The sequence below is a fragment of the Larus michahellis genome, chromosome 4, assembly GCF_964199755.1.
Source record: "Larus michahellis chromosome 4, bLarMic1.1, whole genome shotgun sequence".
Taxonomy (NCBI): Eukaryota; Metazoa; Chordata; class Aves; order Charadriiformes; family Laridae; genus Larus; species Larus michahellis.
Genome location: NC_133899.1, coordinates 49,878,516 through 49,897,683, shown reverse-complemented (window position 1 = coordinate 49,897,683; position 19,168 = coordinate 49,878,516). Strand labels below are relative to the sequence as shown.

At 48.7% G+C, this 19,168-nt stretch overlaps 1 protein-coding gene across 9 annotated transcripts in view; it reads right to left on the bottom strand.

The window, feature by feature from the left end:
• Positions 1-10,783: 10,783 nt before the first annotated feature.
• TYRO3 (TYRO3 protein tyrosine kinase) overlaps positions 10,784-19,168 on the bottom strand; it is a 45,302-nt gene continuing 36,917 nt past the window's right edge. For all 9 annotated transcript variants that reach the window (XM_074584616.1, XM_074584609.1, XM_074584614.1 and 6 more), the window contains 3 exons: positions 17,703-17,862; positions 16,118-16,254; positions 10,784-13,237 (listed from right to left, as the gene is read on the bottom strand). In XM_074584616.1, the coding sequence (XP_074440717.1) occupies positions 12,865-13,237; positions 16,118-16,254; positions 17,703-17,862 (670 nt within the window). In that variant the 3' untranslated portion in view covers positions 10,784-12,864. The remainder of the gene's footprint in view (positions 13,238-16,117; positions 16,255-17,702; positions 17,863-19,168) is intronic.

The following is a 19,168-nucleotide window of genomic DNA, read 5'->3' as shown; positions in this document are numbered from 1 at the left end:
AAGGTGGTGTTTTGGTCTCTTAGTGGAAAACCCATCCTTTATCCAAGAGAGGCAGATCTCACAGCTTCTTTGCTGAAGGAGTTCCTATGCAAGTCAGATTTGAAAACCTTAATTTTGAAAATGTGCGCGTAATTTGAAGCAGAGATGCCCAAATAAGGTGGTGAGGTTTTGCAGAAAAATTCTTTGCTGCTCTTTCCCTCTGCTTCTTTTTTTTCACCTACGAACAATCTTCTGCTTGTTGGCGCATCGAGGTTTTTTTGAAAGCTGAGTATTGGGAAGCTGGAGTTCGTTAGAGATTCAGGGAGCTTAAATAAGTGAGAAAAAGAATATTCCTCCTCTTCTCACTCCTTTCCTTTCTGAATAAAACCTTTAAAGGGGGAAAGTGGGGGAAGAGCAGTACCTGTTCTTCCAGGGACCGCGCTGCTCTTCCACATCATCAGCTCAGCCAGAGGTTCCCCTTCCCTCACTATCCCACTTCTCTCTGCTTTCCCGCTCGCCGCGGGCCTCCTCCCCTTCACTCGAAATAAAACTCCAGCTTCTTCCGCTCTTCCATTCCCACCCATCCCAGTAAGGGTGATAAAATCGGCCTGTAAATCCATTAGGAGAGTTCCCACCGAGGAACATATTTAGGAAATAAAGGCATATGCTTGTGAAAACTGAGCAGAAACAGGCACATCCTTTTCTAGGAAGAAATTATACAGGTTTTGAGTGGGCTGAACTCGTGGGAGGAAGGAAGTGTGATACAAAGAGAAAGGGCGGTGCTAAATCTGGTCTATGCCTAAGGCTGGCATTTTATTGCCAAACTCATTACCTGGTGTGTTTATTCCTGATGACTGCAGAATTCAAACCCCGATAAACAAATTTTGTTCTCCCATTAATAATATCCATTTATAATTAGTCATAATGTAAAAATAATTACATTTAAACAACAATAATTACATTTAACAACAACCACCACCCTTATGTTTGAAGTATGTTATTTAAATGCTTTAATCAATCACTCAAAGTCTGCAAAATGTCAGAACTAAGGATGCAACTTCCTGGGCAACGAATGAGTCAGGATCATGTGAAGAAAATAATGTGTGAATTTTTCATGAAATCAGCATTACGCACATGGGAGCCAGATAAAGATTGCTGAGATAATTGTGAAGCTGGCATTTACTAAGCTTTCTAGTGTCAATTTTGCATCCCAAATAAGGACTTTCTTTTCTGAATACAGGGAAAGGGTTCACCAGTGGTGGTTGCTTTCTGAGAGTTCCCTAATGTTGTTTTTATCGGGCAAAGTTTTAAAAAAAGATCAGTTGTCTTGGTTACACTCGGAGCCGCTGCTGTTGTGCATCATCGTCACGATTTAAGCCTGAACCTTCCCTTTATACCTGTCACCAGAGCTGCCAAGGCAGCACTGTCATTCTACGGCAAGAAAGGCTCTTCTTTCCAAAGCCAGAGGGCAGGGATCAGCCGCTGGGACCGGAGAGGTGAGGTTAGGAGGAAATCCTGTCCAGATTTTCTTAAATAATTCTGCAAGGAAAAACGGCAGGCAAAGTAGACGGCCTGCCCCTCGCTGTATTGTTGGCTTAGTTTCACCAATGTAATAAAGCCCACCAGCCGCTCACTGGAAGTCTCCAGGCTGCTCGCCCCAGTGGCCTTCCTTCTTACGTCTTCCTGACGTGGTGAAGACACCCCTCCATCTCTGCGCACACGAGAGCCTGCGCCGCTGAGGCTGGGCTCCTGCTTTCTCTTTTGCAAAAGACTGGAAAATGGCCAAGTCCTCTTCTCCGCAGGGGTCTTCCCATCCCAGCTTGCCTCCACAGGGGCCGGGGACAGTCATGACCTGTGAATTCCCAAACTGTTGCCCTCCCCAGCCTGAAGAAGGCTGGGCAGAGACAGAACCGCACTTCAGCCCCTCAGCCTCTGTCTTTCCACAGAGAGGAGTTGTGCCGCAGCACCCAAAGGAGGGGAGCTGCTGGCTGCCTCGTCTCTCTGCAGTTCTCTCCTGGCGTGGTGCTTATTTAAAGCAGAAACCTCCTGGGGATGCATCTGTGGTGAGACCCTTGGACTTGGCTTTCTTGCTGTGGGCCAGTTCCTAATGGGCACAAGGTACCTTTGGGATCTGGCTCAAGATCATCCCTCCCTGAGGGAAGAGAAAACAACCCGGAGCTGCTCTTCCAGCCTTACTGTTCCTCCCAGCTGCGAAGAGCTTTGGCTCTTCTGCTGCGATAAGCCTTGCCGAGCCCGGTCTTTTTCTTTTCTTTTCCCCTTTTGAAGGGATCGCAGCTTAACAAACCCTTCCCTAAAGGGGAAAAAACCACTGAAAACACCCCACTTTGTGCTGCCCCTTCCCTGCTGCAATGGGCGACAAACCAGGACACTCCGGGAGTGAGGGGTTAAACCTTCCTCCCACGAAAGCTGCCGGGAAGGAGGATGCGGGCGCAGCTCCCCGGGGGCAGATCGTTATCGCAGCCGCATAAATCCGAGACCTTTTAATAAATAGGGGCAGGGGGGTGGGGTTAAGCCTTTCCTGAAAAACACTGCGGAGGGAGGCTGGTTCGGCAGCCCCGGCTCGGTTAGGGACACCCCGCCCGGGGAGAGGGGCAGGAGCTGTGCCCGGGGTTTCTCCGTGGGACACAGGTCCCCAAGGGAGGGGACACCGCGGGGACCCAAAGGCTGGTTGCTCTTGATCCAAACGAACAGGGGGCTGCCTTGGAGACCCGGCAGAACGCACCAGCTGCAAAACCCCGTGCAGGCATCTGTCGGCACCGGTGCAAAAGCAGCTGCGGTTTTGAGGCACCTGATTTCAGCGCTCCCGGCTGACCTTCCCTTAAGCGCCAAAGCCTCTGGCCGGCTCCCAGAATTAGTTCCTTGTAAGCTGGAAGTGCTGATGATTTCTCAGATATGCGGAGCCAGTAGTTCTTGTGCTGCAATATCCTCATTTAAAGCGGCTTTGAGAGCCACAAATGATCTTAAAAAATCTAAATGGCACTAAAAGACAGACTATATCCTTGCTCTGCAGCCTCTCCATTGGTGCAAGGGGGCATGAAGCAGGCACAGCTCGTCTCTCCTGCAAGGGACCCTCACAGCCCGGGCTGCCACCTGCCAGCACGCTGGGGCCAAGGCTTTGGCCCTTCCCCAAAGTGGGAGGCCTTCCCAGGGGTAACAGGGAGGAAGGAAAAGGGAGAGAGAGGAGAAGGGGATAGGGAAGGGGCAGGTGCCAGGGGCTGGGGCACCCCTCAGAGGGGAAGCAGAGAGAGCACCAAGTTTGCTGGATGGGTTGGAAACCATCTTCAGACGATTGCGGGCTATCTAGAGGCTCCCGCACATTTGCAAAATTTTTGCCCTCCCCAAGGGTGTGTGAGTGGCCAACAGCAGGCGGGGGGAGCCCAAGGCATCAGCCATCCCCCTTGTGCGTGGGGGCACCCTCTCCCCTCCCCTGTCTCCCAGCCTCATCAGCACTGCCCGGGGAAGAGCTAAGCAGCAGGACGGTCGGGCAATCTTGCTACCCTAAACAACTCACTGCCCTAAGCATCTGCCTGCTCGGCTGCCACCCATGTCCTACCTCAGAGGCTGATGCAACGGCAAAATAAAGCTCCTGAGGCAGGCACGTAACCCAGAGACAGCTCAGACACCAGGCAGCAGAGCACCAGCCCTCACCGTCTCACCCGAGGCAAGGAAACTTGCTCAAAAGCCAGGGCTGCATCAATGAGTAGTGCAGCCAGAGCATATTCACAGACCAAAAGAGTTGGCAAGAGCAACCTGCCGCTTGTGCTGCACCCATTTGTGGCAGGAACGATTGCTTCAGTTCATCTCCTCTCCAGGCCTGGGAACTGGTGGCCCTCAGGCAGCCTGTGGGCAGTAGGTGCATTCCCACAGCCCATCTCCCAGGGGGGCTTCAGCCAAAAGCCTGCAGTACATGGTGAGGAGGGACCATCAGGACATTCCCTATGAAAGCAGCATCCTTATCCAAAGCAAGGACATGCTAAAGCATCCAGTTGAAGCCAGTCTTCACGTTACGCGTTTCACTGAAATGCATCCAGAGAAATTACAAAATGGCACAGAGAAGGCAGCCATCAAGTACACAAAGCACTTTCCCCATAGATGCTGCCGATAAACAACATAACCACATCACAAAACTGCATAAGCGTCCTAGGGAGCAAACATGCAACGAACTCTGGACGAACTGAGAGCTGGCACTCATCAAAGGCGTTTCTGCATCTCTCCCAAGCCAGTTTCACTGTTGGCTTCACAACTGTATATCCGGAAATCTCATCAGGTTTTGCACGCCGAATGTCAATGCAAAGCAAAAATTAATAGTTTGTGGCCGAACTCTCATTTCAGTTGCTTCCTGTAGTTTTGCAGGAGTCAATAGGTGTAACTGAGCAGAAGGACAAGTCTGGCCAAGAAAATCTCCCAACTCTCAGACTGTGTGGAGCCAGAGACCAGAATTTTCTCTCTCTCAGCAATCTGCTACTCTCTCTCAATGGCTGACTCACGTTAAAATATATATTCAGAAACATAAGCAGGATTACTCTTCACTGTTCACCAGCAAAACTGCTAAGCAGAGTAGAGCATGGAGGCCAGCCGGGGGAGCGTGCCTGCCACCTCAGACCCCCAGCACAGTTCCGTGGCATCGTGGCAAAGGTCTTGAATTGGTCAGCAAGGGGAAGGATCCAGCCGGGCACGCACAGCATCCTCGTGGGTGGAGATGCTGCCGGGGCTCAGGGGCTGCCATTGGTGGTGATGGCAGCTCTCTACCCAAGTCGGGGCAGGGACATGAAGGAGAATGTGGCCAAGGGGAGGTATTGAAATTGGTTTGCAGGATGCAAAATAGGATTTCGTGGCCAGGCAGGCAGGAGGGCGGGCTGGAAGGAGAGCTGTGGGGGAAACAGGGCTTTCTGGTGAATGGTGAAGGGTTTCTCCTACAGACCTGCAGGTTGTTTAATGAATGTCTTCAGCTTTCTGAAGGGCCCATGTTCAACCGCCTTTATGGGCACATTTCTGGGGAATGTAAACAATGAAATGTGAGGGATTTTAAGAACGAGGGCAAAGTCTACTCTCAGATGAGCCCCTAGAGCAGCTACGATTCCTGCTGTAGGAGAGGAGGCCGGCGTTTCTGAGAGACGCAAACATCACACTGCAGAGGGGAAAATGTCCCCCACAGGCACATTATCTCTCTGTGTCCAGAGAGGTATCTCCGCTGCCCTCTCTGAGCTTTCCCAGCTCTCTGCTGAAGCAGCCGATGCCAGCTCCCTGGCCAGCCCTCTGCAGCCAGCCCTGTGGGGCCAAATCTGAATTTGATCCCCAACATCCTCAGGGTAAAACCTTGCCCACTTCAGGCTGCCTTGGGGCTTTTCTGTGCATGTCAGGAGGGATCCCGCAGCCAACGCCTGCACAGCCAACTCAGCTCCTGTTTCCAGCATCCTCCCTGCAAGCAAAAGCTCAAGTGGGAGGAAACCAGACAGTTGCCATTGTCTGTGGGTTCATCTGCACCAAGGGAAAGGTGTGTTGTGCCCTTCCACCATACCTGGTGAAAACAAGGCAGCACCTTGCTTCCACCTGCGATAGCAGGTCCAGGAAAAGAGAGCTGTGGGGGAGACAGGGATACACCTCACCCTGCTAATGCATAGGAAGATAGACCACAGAAAGCCTTGTCTTCTTTAGGATTTTTCCCACATTCGCACTAATGTTGAACTAAGAACATTTTTTTTTCTTTATTTGCCAAGCTCACTGTCAGTGATGCTCTGTTGCCCAGACCATTTGTAAGATGTTTACTGAGAAAATAAATCCATTAATTTTTTCTCATGAAAGTTTAGAGCCTTCCTGGAACGAAGGCAAATGCAGATTTTTGACATTCACAGATTTCTGATGCCAATAGAAATTAGTCTAGAAACAGGCAAGCTGTAAAGCACGATGTTGAACTCCTGCCAGCCTTGTGACGGCATCATCCCCTGGACTTCCGTGAACTGCTGCGCATTGCCCCTGCCATGGGATCAGCATCAGGGCTCAGCCGGTGCTAAATAACACTTCAGCAGCTGAACAAGCACAAGGAGGAAAACTGATGTCGTCCCAGCAACTCGTCCTTACCCAGGAGAGGTCAGGGCACGGTATAAAGGCAGGCTGGGTGCATTTCCAGATTACAGACTATGTCCTTCTCTCAGTTGTGTTGTTTTCTTGCTAGGGAACCAACCTTCGATGATCTCAGTGTCTTTCTCACTGATTTACACCAGTATCAGCAATGGGCAAGTCAGGCCCATGGTGCAGGAGGCCTCTGGGATAAGGTCTGCTCCACTGACACAACGAGGGTCAAATGCAAGAGTATAAATCCCCAAATAAAGTCCCCGTGGGCCAACTATTGCCTTCAGTTACAGCACTGCAGCTGTACTCCCTACCTACAGCTTGCAGAGCTCAGCAGACTGGCAGTATTTCCCAGAGTATATTAAGAGAGAAAAAGGAGAAATACCGAGCCATGTTATTTTCTGCTATAAATAGGTTCAGCTCCTCTCATTTGGACCCTTGCCTGATGATGTCTGCAGAAAAAGTTGGCCTGCTGGCAGGGCAGCAGCCCTGAGCAATTTCAGTGGTGACCCAGAGAGATTTCATCAATAGGTGGAAAATATGGGAAATATTTCACATAAGCGAGCCCAATCGTTGCCTCAGGTACAGCCCAGCGTATCAGCTTCAATGAAAGCGCCTTGGCGTAACCGGGAGTGTTGGCAGACAAACTGGAGTGAATCAGACTGGGGGGAGGGAGTGTGAGAAGTCACCGGCTGTTTGCTCTGCCGGAGATTTCCACCCCCACAGCAGTGCTGGTAGAAACACGTGCCTGTGCTTCATCCTTTTCTGTGCATCCTCTGCTGTCTTCCCTACCTTCAGCAGCGCCGGCACAGCCGGCCCCAGCTGCCAGGATCCCCAATTCCAGAAGAGGGGGAGCTAACATATACTGGGGAAAGGGCTCTTAAACTGCCCCAGCTGACTGCTGAGTAAATGACAAGCCTTGAAGTTGGAATTTGACACAGGGTTTTTTAGTACCGTGGGTTCTGGAAACAGCTAAGGGCCTGCTTCGTTCCGGGGTGCAGTTTGGGTCCCGTGCGTAACCCCCAAGTCTGCATCTTCCTTTGCCCTCACACCCTGCAGCTCGGGTGCAAGGTTCATGGTCACTGAAGGGCTGTTAAAGCTCAGTCCCGCCTCGTACGCCCAGCCACAAGCCTGCAAAATATTTCTGCTCCTGCTTCTCTTTGTGTATCTTTGTGCAAGAGGAGGGATAACTTAGACAAATAATACCAGGAAATATATTAATTAAGTCTGAACCTTACCTGTTGTTAGCGGAGGCATGCTGCCTTAGATCATCTAGCAACGTGAACCTTGGTTTTTTTAGCTTATTTTAAGGTAATTTAATAAGAAGAAACAAGGAGAGGCAGCAGCGAGTGACCAAAGGGTGCTCTGCTCCAGCTAACACCCGTGCCGTGCCGCACAAGCAAAAGCGGCTGTTGCAGAGGCATTCATTGGCGGAGCAGAAGTAAAGAGGCAGCAGCAGTCTCCCACGCAGCTCGGGTAATGACAGGGTAGCAGCCAGGATCGTTGTCTTATATATTTAACTAAGAAAGCAGCCACCTTCTGAATTTGCTGCACTAATTGTCACGTTGCAGTGTACAGAGCGTGCTTCTCTCCCATGCCCCACCATTTCTCTCAGCTCCCCCATTTTGTCACCTTTACTGGCAACGTGTTTACCAGCATATAGTGCAATACCTTATATTCCCAATTAGGTCGTTTATGTGTGCAAACCCTCTTTCCTTTTCAGGAATTCCTGCTTCCTCACGCTGCAGGCTGGCAAGAGCCAGCTCCTATAAGGACTCTTCTGGAAACTAGTCCAGTCCCATTAAATCCCTACTGAACTCAACAAATCTTAAATCAACAAGTGCTGTCCATTTCCTGAGGTCAAATGTTTCTTTCAGTTCTATTTTAAGCCAGTGAAGAGAAACTGGAGGAAACAAAAGCTGTTTAGATACTTTCCAAGCTGTGACTGGTGGCTCATCGGAGCGCCCGCCTGGCAAACGGCTCGGTGGGAGCCAACAACCGCTGAAACACCCAGCTCCTAATTTCGGTCCTATTGTCAACATGACCAAAAGATGTGCCGTTTCCCCAGCCTACCCACATTTAGAAATGAATTGGCTTGGCGTGCCTCGAGCTGGAGGATCCATGGAGTAATTAGTAAGCAAGGAGTCGATCATCTTTGTTTTGTCACTAGACCTCAGTGCAGTGACTGAGGTCTGATTCATACTGACGCCGAGTTCCTTTTATATGACAGAGCAAATGCAATCAAAAACCATGTCCGTCAGTCTTTTCTGTTCTTGGACTAATTGATTTTTAGCTCGGTTTCCCATGGTAACAAGGCTTTCTGATCACCAGCTGCACGTGTTGGCCCTAATAGCTTTTGAATCCACTGCTTCATTTCAGCCAAATGCGATGGCAAGATCGAGGTCTGCAGGATAATTAAGTTCCTACAAGTTTTCTGAAAACAGGCTGTGTGTGGCAGACCCTATTAGTGCCACATCGGTACCTTCACCACAGATGGAAATGCAGTGACTTTTTTTGGACACCAGAGACTCCACCAAGGGAAAAGCTCTTGTAAGTACCTTAACTAGGGGCAAGCTTCACCCGGTGCTTGCAACCACCCGTGGGATGCAAATCCACAGGAGACCAGGCTTCCTTCGCTCCAAGTGTTCATAGAACAACTGGCTATTTTAAGGGAGCATAATTGGTGCTAAATAACAAATCGGTATAAAATTAGGACTGTGTATGAGGCTGCCTCACAGAAATCCCTGGTAAAAAATACAGAAATTTGCAAAAACTGGTGGCTGTCTGAGCGTTAGGGGAAAATGAATACTGCCAGCAAAACAGAACGTGGATCAGAAAAATATGTACCTGCAAATATTGTTCATTTCTCTGGTCAGCCAGGCTCAAACTTTTACTCAAAATTAATTGCATTGGACTTCATGGAGGGTTTTTAGTGAGTCAAGGCTTCCCTCAAAACACAGGTCAAGAAGGAAGGTGGCAGGTCCCAGGGTCGGTGTGCATTAGCTCCGAGGCGCATCCACGCACTGCAGGCACCTGCTGAGCTGCCAGCACTGAGCTCGCTATTCCCCACGCTGCCCAGGTATCGGATTGGGCTGGAGCATCCCCATATCTGCAGGCTGAGCTGCCAGCAGAGCCCGCGGTCTAGGGCCCATCAGTCAGCCCTGACCCTGGAGCTGACTGGGGCATCTCCCCTCACGCATTAACTACCCCTACGTTTCACAGACGGTGCTGCGAGCTTCTGCCGTGCCCTTGTGAAGCACCATGGGGTCACGCTGTCTGACGACTGAGCTGGTAACTGCCCTGAGTGGCTTCAGCCTGCGTTAGAAAGGAGACCCTGTCCCATCCTCAGGAAGGTGTGGATGGAGGAGTGTGGTCAAGCTTACCAGTGTGGGACAGAGGTTGTTTCGGCAGAGACGTGCAGTGCCCCTTGGCTGTCCCACCGCAGGGGATGGGGCTGCCGCTCGGGAGGATGGGAGGGACTGCACTGTTCTCCTGGGGCAGTGTAAAACAAAACAAAAGTGGTTGTGGGGGGAAATGTTTGGTTTAGTTAGGAACCCAGTGTGCCAGACTGTGCCTAGATCAGAACTGTTAGGCTAAAGTTTCCCTGGGGTCAGGGTCACAGTGCTGTCGCCAAGTGGAGGCAGAGCCAGGCCAGCCACGTACAGACTCTTTATGATTTAGGAGCAACACACTGCAGGGCACTCGGGCTGGACCAGAGCATCTCATCCTTTACCAAAACACAAAGCCAGCCCCCACCCTGGACCCCTGCCTGGTCCCAGCTGGGGCAATGCTTTCTCTGTGCTGGGATTTCTTATACAAAATTCCCCATCTCTGCTTTTCGACTCCCTCGTTTGCTGTCTTCACAGCTCGGCCCATCTGTCCCCATTTTAAAATCTCCTTCCCTCCCTCTTTTCTCACTAGCTCTTCTTCTGGTGTCACTTCTCCCACCCACAACACAGCCTGGTCTGACCAGGCTTGCATGCGAAAGGATTAAATCATCATTGGAACCAGATCCAAGGGACATCACTGGGCAATGGAACCTTAAAATATTAACTAAATCAGTCACTTCGTGCTTCGGAAGTCGTTTTTCCTGCATTGCAGATGGGGGGGTGAATGCTTGTACCGATTACCATCACTCTTCCTCTCTGTGTGAGCTGGCAGGCAGAGGGCGTGCAACATGCTGTTTGCTGATGAAGAATAAAGCGAGGTACACCTTTTCTTCTCTGTGAGCTGGAAATCCAGGGGCTCTTTTATGTTGTGCTTGGAACATTTGACTCAGCAGCTGAATTTTACCCACCGCCTCCAAACCTCTCTTCCATAGAGAGCACTGCCAGCAGTTGGATGGGTGAAGGCAACAGCTTTCAGGGAAGAACTGATGCAGAGGTTTTGCACTCCCAGGTAGGATGCAGCACGTCCCAGTAAGGGCGCCTCCCCAGGCTCCCGCGCAGTGGTGGCTGCAGAGCCTGTCTCTGCGGAACCACCGGCCCGTGCCCATCAGATTTCGGCCTTCAGAGTCTCAAGGTTGGAGCAATGCAGAGTAACTGCAGCCAGGGGAAGCTACACATGTTCTCTGCCTCCAAGAAGTAGCTTAATCGTGCTTGTGATGTTTGGTGAAGGGAGAAAGACGTCTTTCATCTGGGGCTGACAGATTCGCTATGACCCCACTCAGTAAGCGAGCATGGTCACAAACTCCGCCACAGATACGAGGCTGGGACTCAGACACAGTACATGTTTTATTATTAAAAAATGCATAAAAACTAAAGACATGCTTCCCAAAGTTAGAGTCTATATGTACATCTGCGCTTCCCAGGCAGCTGCAGGGCGCATAGCCTTCTGCCCTCACTGCAAACGTGCACCGCACAGGTTTTTGTTACCCTTTGTTAGGTGTTATCTTCTCACCTGCATTTACAGCATTCCAGCTAAATGAAAACTCTGTACTGCCTGGGGTATAAGATGGTGCAGTTTGTATCTGCAACTGAGAAACTGCACTGAACTTTGAGAGATGTCTGTAGGACATCACTGTTCAGTAGGAAACTTTACAGAAAGGACCCATGCCCACGCCCCAGGCTGAAATTCCCCTTCCCTAGAAAGTGTCCTCATTAAGGGCTGAAACCGGACCTGAATTTTGTAGTTAGCCCCAAAACTTACAATACGCACATACTGGGCATCGCACGGTGGAGTGTTCTGATATCAAGTCTGCAATCTCATTTGACTTATTGGTCCCACCTTTGCCAACTCAGCAAAGGATGACATTTGTGGAATTTGTTTCTGAGAAAGAGCAATGTGGAATCCTAAGTCTTGTGATACTGCCGAGTTTTCAGGGCGCTGGAAATAAAAGAAATTAAGATCTAGCAAATATTTAGGATAAGTAGAGTAAGATGTAACTGCACTTCCTTGCTGGGAACCACTGCACAAAACAAATGCTGATTTACAGTAAAATATTAAATTATTAAAAACCACACAAGCGCTTGCAGTTATAGTGAGTCAGACATGCTGATTGGAAAACAAAACAAAACCCAAAGGGCAAAACCATTCATTTTGCCCTGTCTGGAAGGCTGCAGTGATACTAGTCTATGTTCTGATGTGGCTTTTATAGCATGCCAGAAGACCTCCTAAATAGGAAGGCCAGTGGTTCTCAAGCTTTTTCATCATGAGGACTCTCTCTTCAGAAAGAGATCTCCCAACTGATCCCTTCCCCCCAACACACACACACACCTTCCCAAAACCGATTTCACACCTGCACTGCAGCAGCTACAGCACTTGGTTACCTGAAAAAGTCATAGGACTGTTAAAGAGAAAGATTAAACGAATCCTATTTTAAAGCAAATGCTGAATCCTGCTCCTGCTGAAACTGAAGCAAGTCTGCCATTCTGTAGCTAAGCTGTCTCCTTCCTCTCCTGGAGGGCAGCATTTAGCATTAATGAGCACTGTTTCCCCATACTGCTGTTAAGTCCTCTCTACACTGTTTCCTTTCCATGCCTTTGAAGTTGGATTCTGTCCTCACACATGCCAGCTGCTCTCCCTCCCTTCGCATTTTAATGCCAGCTGCAAGTCTGGTCAGGCCTGAATTGGCATCAAACAGAAGAAAAAGAAAGACATAAAGGAGGTATGTGGGGTGAAGAGGGATGCTGGATTTTCATTTTTTTCTAATTTCATCGCTTATCAAAATGTCTGAAACTCTTAAAAGAGCCCCGAACTGAGGAAGCAGCAACTGTCACTGCATGAAATAAGCCAGATGTTCAATTCAGTTCTGGGTAGATCTGCAGATCAGTTTGAGAACCACTGAGGTAGGCAACAAGTCTAGGCAGTACTGCTGAGTGAACACAAGGGGAATTTTGCCCTCTTGTCCTGAATGACAGTGTAAATACCCACTAGTGTTTTCAGAGGTACCAGTCCCGAAGTCACGCAGCCAGGATTGAAGACAACATCTACACAAGAGCGAGCACGGACTGAACAGAAGGTGTATTCAGCTCTGCTCCAGCAGTCAGTGAGAAGGAGCAGAGCATAGACTCTGACCGCCCACCTTAGCTTTGAACTCCTTTCAGCAGGATGCCATCAACCTGTAACCCTGCTGTCCCCCTCCCCCAAATCCAAGGGATTGTTGGGGTTGTGGTCCTTCCAAGCCGTCCGCCACTGCAGCCCACACAGGTGGTGAAAGCAACAAAAGCTGCCCAAGAGCTCTGGCCAGTGCTGTTCAATGCCATTCCAGATCCGGCATCAGAGCCCCAGGCGACACGGCACTGTGGCTGCACACATCCCGTCCCAGGGAAGCAGAGTGTCACTGCTATGTACAGGCTAACAACTTTTCTCTCCTGTCTCCAGCTCATACAGAAGGCTTTTGTCCTCCCCTTCTTGCCCATCTGGATGCCTTTCACCCTCGGCATCATCTCCAAGGCACAAGGGGCTCATGATGTAGCGATAGTCACTTGTGACAGCAGCAGCTGCCCCAGCAACAGTCTCTTCACCGTCCATGTTTCCAAAGGAGGCGTGCAGGGCAGGGTCACTCGCAGACGCCTCTTTGTCCTTTCCAATGTTGACATAGAGAGGATCTTGACTGGAAGAGAGTGCAGACATCCTCCCCCGAATCATTTCCAGCTGAGAGCGGAGCACTGCGAAGCTGGGGCGCAGCTTGGGCTCCGGATGCCAACATCTGCACATGAGATCGTAGCTGCAAAATAGAGGGAGACGAGAGCACTGAGAAGCAGAGCCGCCACCCCCTGCACCTCCGAACAGGGGCTCCGTGCAGTGTAGCTTAGAAAGCACAGACGCTTTCCTTAAAACCTATCGGCTTTGGCCTTGCACAGGTGACAGCACGTGGGCAGGCATTATGGATCTAATTCCTTGTTCCTTCCCATTTTCAAAGGCATTCTTTTTTGTCAAAATCATTATTTAGACAGTAACAAAAAACCCAAAAGCCCTGTCAAAGGATGCTGAAATTCTTGGTAAAAACCTCATTCCACTGTCCCTGGAGAGCTAGTATAGGACCGTGAGTGTGACACCACTTAGTAATAGCTTATGAATTTATTCACAAAAAGCATCCTGACAACCTCTGCTGCGGCTGAAGCCATCCCTCCAAATTCTAGTTCAAGAGCAGATAAAACACAGGAAAAAAGAAAACAGAGATCCAGCTGAGGGAGGTGCAAGTTATTTCCAGAATATTCTTTGAATATTCTTTTTTCACAATGTGTTAACTCAGTGCTCCCAGCGTAATGGAGGTGTGCCGCTGTTGCTGCCCGACAGGTTGCCAGCGGGACTGGAAAAAGGCACAGTGGGTTTGTTCAGAGGGCTGTGGAGGAATGGACAGCAGCTTCACTGCTGGACGAGGGATGCTGAAATGGCCTTTCTACTACAAAGGCACCACCCCTATGCAGAAGACATGTTCGGTGCCATTACCAGCCTCAGGCCCCGTCCTACAGCGTTTCTCTTGCAGTCAAACGCCAGCTACCTCAACTCTGGTTGCCTGAGGGCCAGCATGAGGAGACGCCGCTGGCTCTGATGGCCTGCGCTCAGGCAAGGGGCAAGGAGCTCTGCTCCCTCTGCGGCCGCCTTTGCTGCTCAGCGCCTGTGCTGGCTGGCCTCCCGCCGGCCAGGCCTCCCGCCGGAGCCCACTGGGCTGGAGCGCGGCCAGAGCCATTGTCCTCCTCCTCTTTGTGCATCACCCACAAGACTGGCAGCTGCATTCCTATGGCGTTATTGTTGCCAGTTCTGCAGGGAACGGGAACAAAGCACAGTACTGGCACTGAAAAACACCGCAGACAAACGAACCTCAGTTAAACTTGTAAATGGAAAAAATCCGATATGGCCTTTACTGGGAAAAAGAGCATTTAATGATGGCTTTTATGTTACTTTGTGTCCCTTGCTTGCTGTCAGCTTTACAAGACTGTTTTTGATCTCACAGTAGTTCTACAGAAAGCTTCTACGGTTCAGTTGTCTTAATCCTGATTTAGGTCCCTCACAAACAGTAGAAATAACTCTAAATGCTCCAGGTAAAATAGAAACTTCCTATCCTGTGGCACCAATTCTTTTATCCTCGCTGGCAAACAGCAGAAATTCACTTGAAAGAAAAGTAGAAAACTACTGGCTGTATGGAATCAGCCCAAAAGTTCAACTGCCCCAGTACCCTGCCTCTGACAGTGGCCAGTGGCAGATGCTTGGGGAAAGCACACAAGCTGAGGGTGAGCATGTAGCGAGATCTTTATGGTGTATTCTCTCAGGTCTCAATAACCTGTAGCTCAAAGGCCTCTTGAAATGGAGGTTGTACCTTTTTAGTAGTTTTTGATGGATTTTTCTTCAATGCCTAGCAGCTTTTTTGAATCTCTTTTCTACTTTTGGCACCTCTAACATCGTATGTCCACAAACTTCACAACTTGGAACAAAAGCCACTCACAGCAGTCAAGATGCAGACATACAATGAATTTAAGCAGTGGTAGAACAATTACAACAAACTGCTGAGAAGCTAAAATCTACAGCTTTAATAACACGCGTACAAATTATTCCCTATGTGGAAAAAAGGCTGGAGAAAGGAAACCACATGAAATAATCCACCATTACAGCAAGAGGGAAGAGGGAGGAGAGAGGACCTCACGTTGTCCATTTCACACACAAGGAATGTCTTGAAAAGGGCAATAAATCAATGCTCATAGTTATGTCTTGCTTTGGGCAGGACGCTGAGAAAAGAGACTTGCTTGGGCACTCAGTGAAATGATTTCACCTTTTCTGGACTAGGCAAGCTTTTACGCTGGGAGAAGTTATAGTGACACTCCCTGAGGGACCGCAGCCCCACGTGTGGATTCCAGGAAACTCCAGTTGCCATCCGTGGATCAAGGGCTCCTGAGCAACCATTTCACGTAACCTGCTGGCCAAGAATGCTCCCTTGGCTGCAGGACTAAGGCAGGAGCACAGGCTGCAGCATGTGGCTGCCTGCTGCCCATTGGTCTACCCGAGTACTTCCTGCAAGTCTGAAGATCTCTGAAACCAGTATCTGCAAGATTTGTTTCCACCTGTAATTTAAGGTGGGACATTGATCTACAGAACTTTAGATCCTCCTGTCTGCCCTCTTCTCTTTCATCCTGCTATTTCTGTGAGAGTAGCAGATACAATTTTGAAAACTGGGCCCAACTTTGAAAGACGTATGCAGGACAGTGTCTCTGCAATCCAGTTTCCTTGTAGTCTTGCTAGATTGCTTTTCTATTCATCCTTCAGGGTGTGCCACGAAACTCATCTCTTTTCTCAGACGCTGGCCTGAGAAGCTAGGGAGCAGTGAGTTTCTGGAAACACGGCTATAGTTTCCACAAAGCCAAGGGCTGCTAATGTTGACACTGTTCAAACCCTTGAGCCAAGTTAGCTGCTCATGTAGCTACCACAGGTTCCAGGGAGCTCTGCCAGCAGAGAGTATCTGGTAGCTAACCCAGAGACTTTCTAGTGAATGCCTCTGTGTACTGGGAAGTGGATAGATTCAGATCAGCATCCCAGCCAGCTGCCCCTGTTTCCTTCCAGTGAGCCAAAGTTCTCAAGGAATCACATGTCAGCAGGGCGAGGAAATACTCACACATCTTCCAGGCACTCCGGCGGCTGCTTCAGCCTGTTCCCGCTGATGAGGTAGTTGTAGATTTCTGCATTCTCAATGCCAGCATAAGGGGTTTGCCCTCGGGTCACAATCTCCCACATGGTCACCCCAAACGCCCACTAAAAGGGAACAGCACACAGAAAAACTGAACAGACAGTTCCCTGATCGCTGGGGTGGGGTTTCAGTATGCTCAGACTGTGCCGACCCTCCCAGTCCAGGGAGCACCACTGTTACATGAGCAGCAGTGATGCAAGAACTATCCAAACTCTAGCTAGAAAAGAAAGAAACGACCCATCACATGCTGCTGATCCTGACACATCATCTTTGAAGACAGCTGAAGGCCCTGCCTGGCCCCATCCTGCAGTGGAGCAGGTGAAGATTTGGAAGCTACTGCTGTCTTCCACCTGCAGGCCTCCCCCAAGCATCTCCTACTCATGGTTCTTCAATATCAGTTTTGTGGTTCCCAGCTACAAGAAGATTTTGGTTTGGGGCTCACAAATCAGCTTCTTAATTCATTGAGACAGATTCTGAGTTCCTGGAAATGTACAGGCACAAACAAAAGAAGAATTTAACCCATAAGCAGGGCAAGGAATTTAGCCAATAAGCAGGGCAATGGCTCACGTTCATTTGTGCTTTACACTGCATCAGTCGTACTTCTACACTTAAACTAAACTGCAAGGTTTGTTAGGTGCAAAAAATAATTATTTTCATAAGCAAAACCCTGTCCAGTGTAATATGTAATAATACTGTAATAATACTGTAATAATACTGTAATAATACTGTAATACGTCTGAACTAGCGATCGCCAATCATTAAACACTGTCTATGATGGTTACAGCAATCACTGGGCAACACAGCAGCCAAGTTACAAGGCACTCTTGGTGCTCTCTTCAGGGACACTGTGACATGGATAACTGGGAAGGCAAGTCCATAGGCCTGAAGGACAAAACTAGTGTGAAATCAGGTCAAAAGGCAGCAAGGAAGAGGGGAGAAGGTATCAGAAAAAAACCCCACAAAACAAAACAAAACACAAAGGGAAAGGAAGCAAAAATTTCAGATGAATGGGTTTAGCTTCACTCCCCATGGGTGAAATTATGGAGAGGAGTGTCTAAACACTGACATTCAGAGTCTATGAAGCTCCACCAATGCCTTCTGTAGGACACTTCACTGGTACATGAGTGTGTGGGTTACATGCATTTCAAATGTCACCTTCAAATTGTCACGCAGAAGAAAAAGGAGAAAGAGTAAAAGAAAGAAGAGACTGCACAAAACAGAGAGAAAGGAAGAGGAGAACGGGAAAGGTGAAGGAGGGGATGGGGATAAGCACTGAAAAATGAAGGACCAAAGGACCAGAGGAAAAGGGTTCATATCTTCTGCCATAAACAACTTGCACATATTTTTAGTCTTGAGTTCTGACAGCACCCAAGGCAGAGGTAGCACTGTCCTTCAAACACAAGGCAAGCTCCCTTTCCCGTCAACAGGGCTTTTTCCCACCCCCATGAATACAGGATTCCTCCAGTTCAGCAGGAATACAGTTGGTGCCCAAACGCACCAAAGCAAAACTCACCACATCACTGTGTGTTGTGTACAGATTATCCGCCAGACTTTCCAGAGCAAGCCACTTCACTGGCAGCTTGGAAGCACAGCCCTGACGGTAGTAGTCTCCACTGTAGATTTTCTTAGAAAGCCCGAAGTCTGCAACACTCACGTTCATGTTCTCATCCAACCTAAGGGAAAGTTTTAATGACTGAGAAAAGATTTACTGTCTACCTCAGGCAAAAAAGAGGTACATCCAGGACTGTCTGGCCAGGGAACTGAAGTATATCGTTCACCAAGTATTGCCCAGAGGGATAATGACTTCATCTACTTGATGACCAATGTGAAATAGTTTAGTGGTCTCAAGTCAGTTCCTTGAGACTAATAGGGAGATAATTAGGACTAAGAAAGTAGGGAAATAGCCATGCTCAGATGGTCTACTCTGTCAGCCAAAGTGAACTCAGATACTTTCTGCAGTTTCCAAGATAAACAGAGGACATTTGTAGCGCTCATTGCTACCACTAAGGCCTACACCCTGTAGAGGCAACCAAAAAACATACATGCTTGCCTAGACTGCTCAGACTACATCTGCAAGATCTTCTCTCCAGACCTGGTTAATGGTCTGAATTTCTCTGTCACCCACTTAAACCCAGACACGTTGGTAGATAGTGCAAGTAAAGCCCAAAAAGACTTCATGCTTCCAAGGTCTCATAAAGGACTCCCTGCCTCTCACAGAAGACATGATGAAATAGACATTCAGCTTGCTCTGAAGGAAGTCTGTACTTTTTTACATGTTTAAAAATAGGAAATCAGTATGGATTTCTCATAAATGTCAAAGCAGGCTAACCCATCATTTTTCATTATGACTGTCAGGGTCCTGCCTGTACATCTGGACATTCAAATGCCTTTAGAAATCTGTGTCTCATTGCAAATTTTACTGGTTGTTGTGGTTTTATTCAGAGGCAGAGTTCTGTCTGCCAGAATGAGTTGTTCCTTACTCCATTCTCAGTGAAGAAGCCGAGGGAAAAGGATAAAAAAAGGATTTTTCTTCCCTTCAAAGCAGGCAAGGCAGTTTCGGGACAAGAACAGCAATGTGGAATCATACAATGTGTTCACCATGCAATTATTTCTAAAGGCATTCTCCACATAAGCCATTCGTCACAAACTTTTAGGGAAATTCTGCATTTCTTATATTGTGATAATCCAAGTCCTCAAAATAGATATAAGAAATACAGATTTCAGGCTACAGTGAAAGTTCCTTTATCCTAACACAGCCAAACCCATTCTCTCCTGTTGGTTACATTATATTGCAGAACAAATAGCCCATGCTGACACGCAGCCATTAGAGTGACTAATTACAAACACATATTGTAATCAACCCTATGCAAATACATGTGCAGACCAATGATGGAAAAGTTCCTTATAAATAGGGTTGATTTGGAAGCTCAGTGGGACATTAAGAGTTGCTCCCTGCCACCAGCACCACCACGACCACAC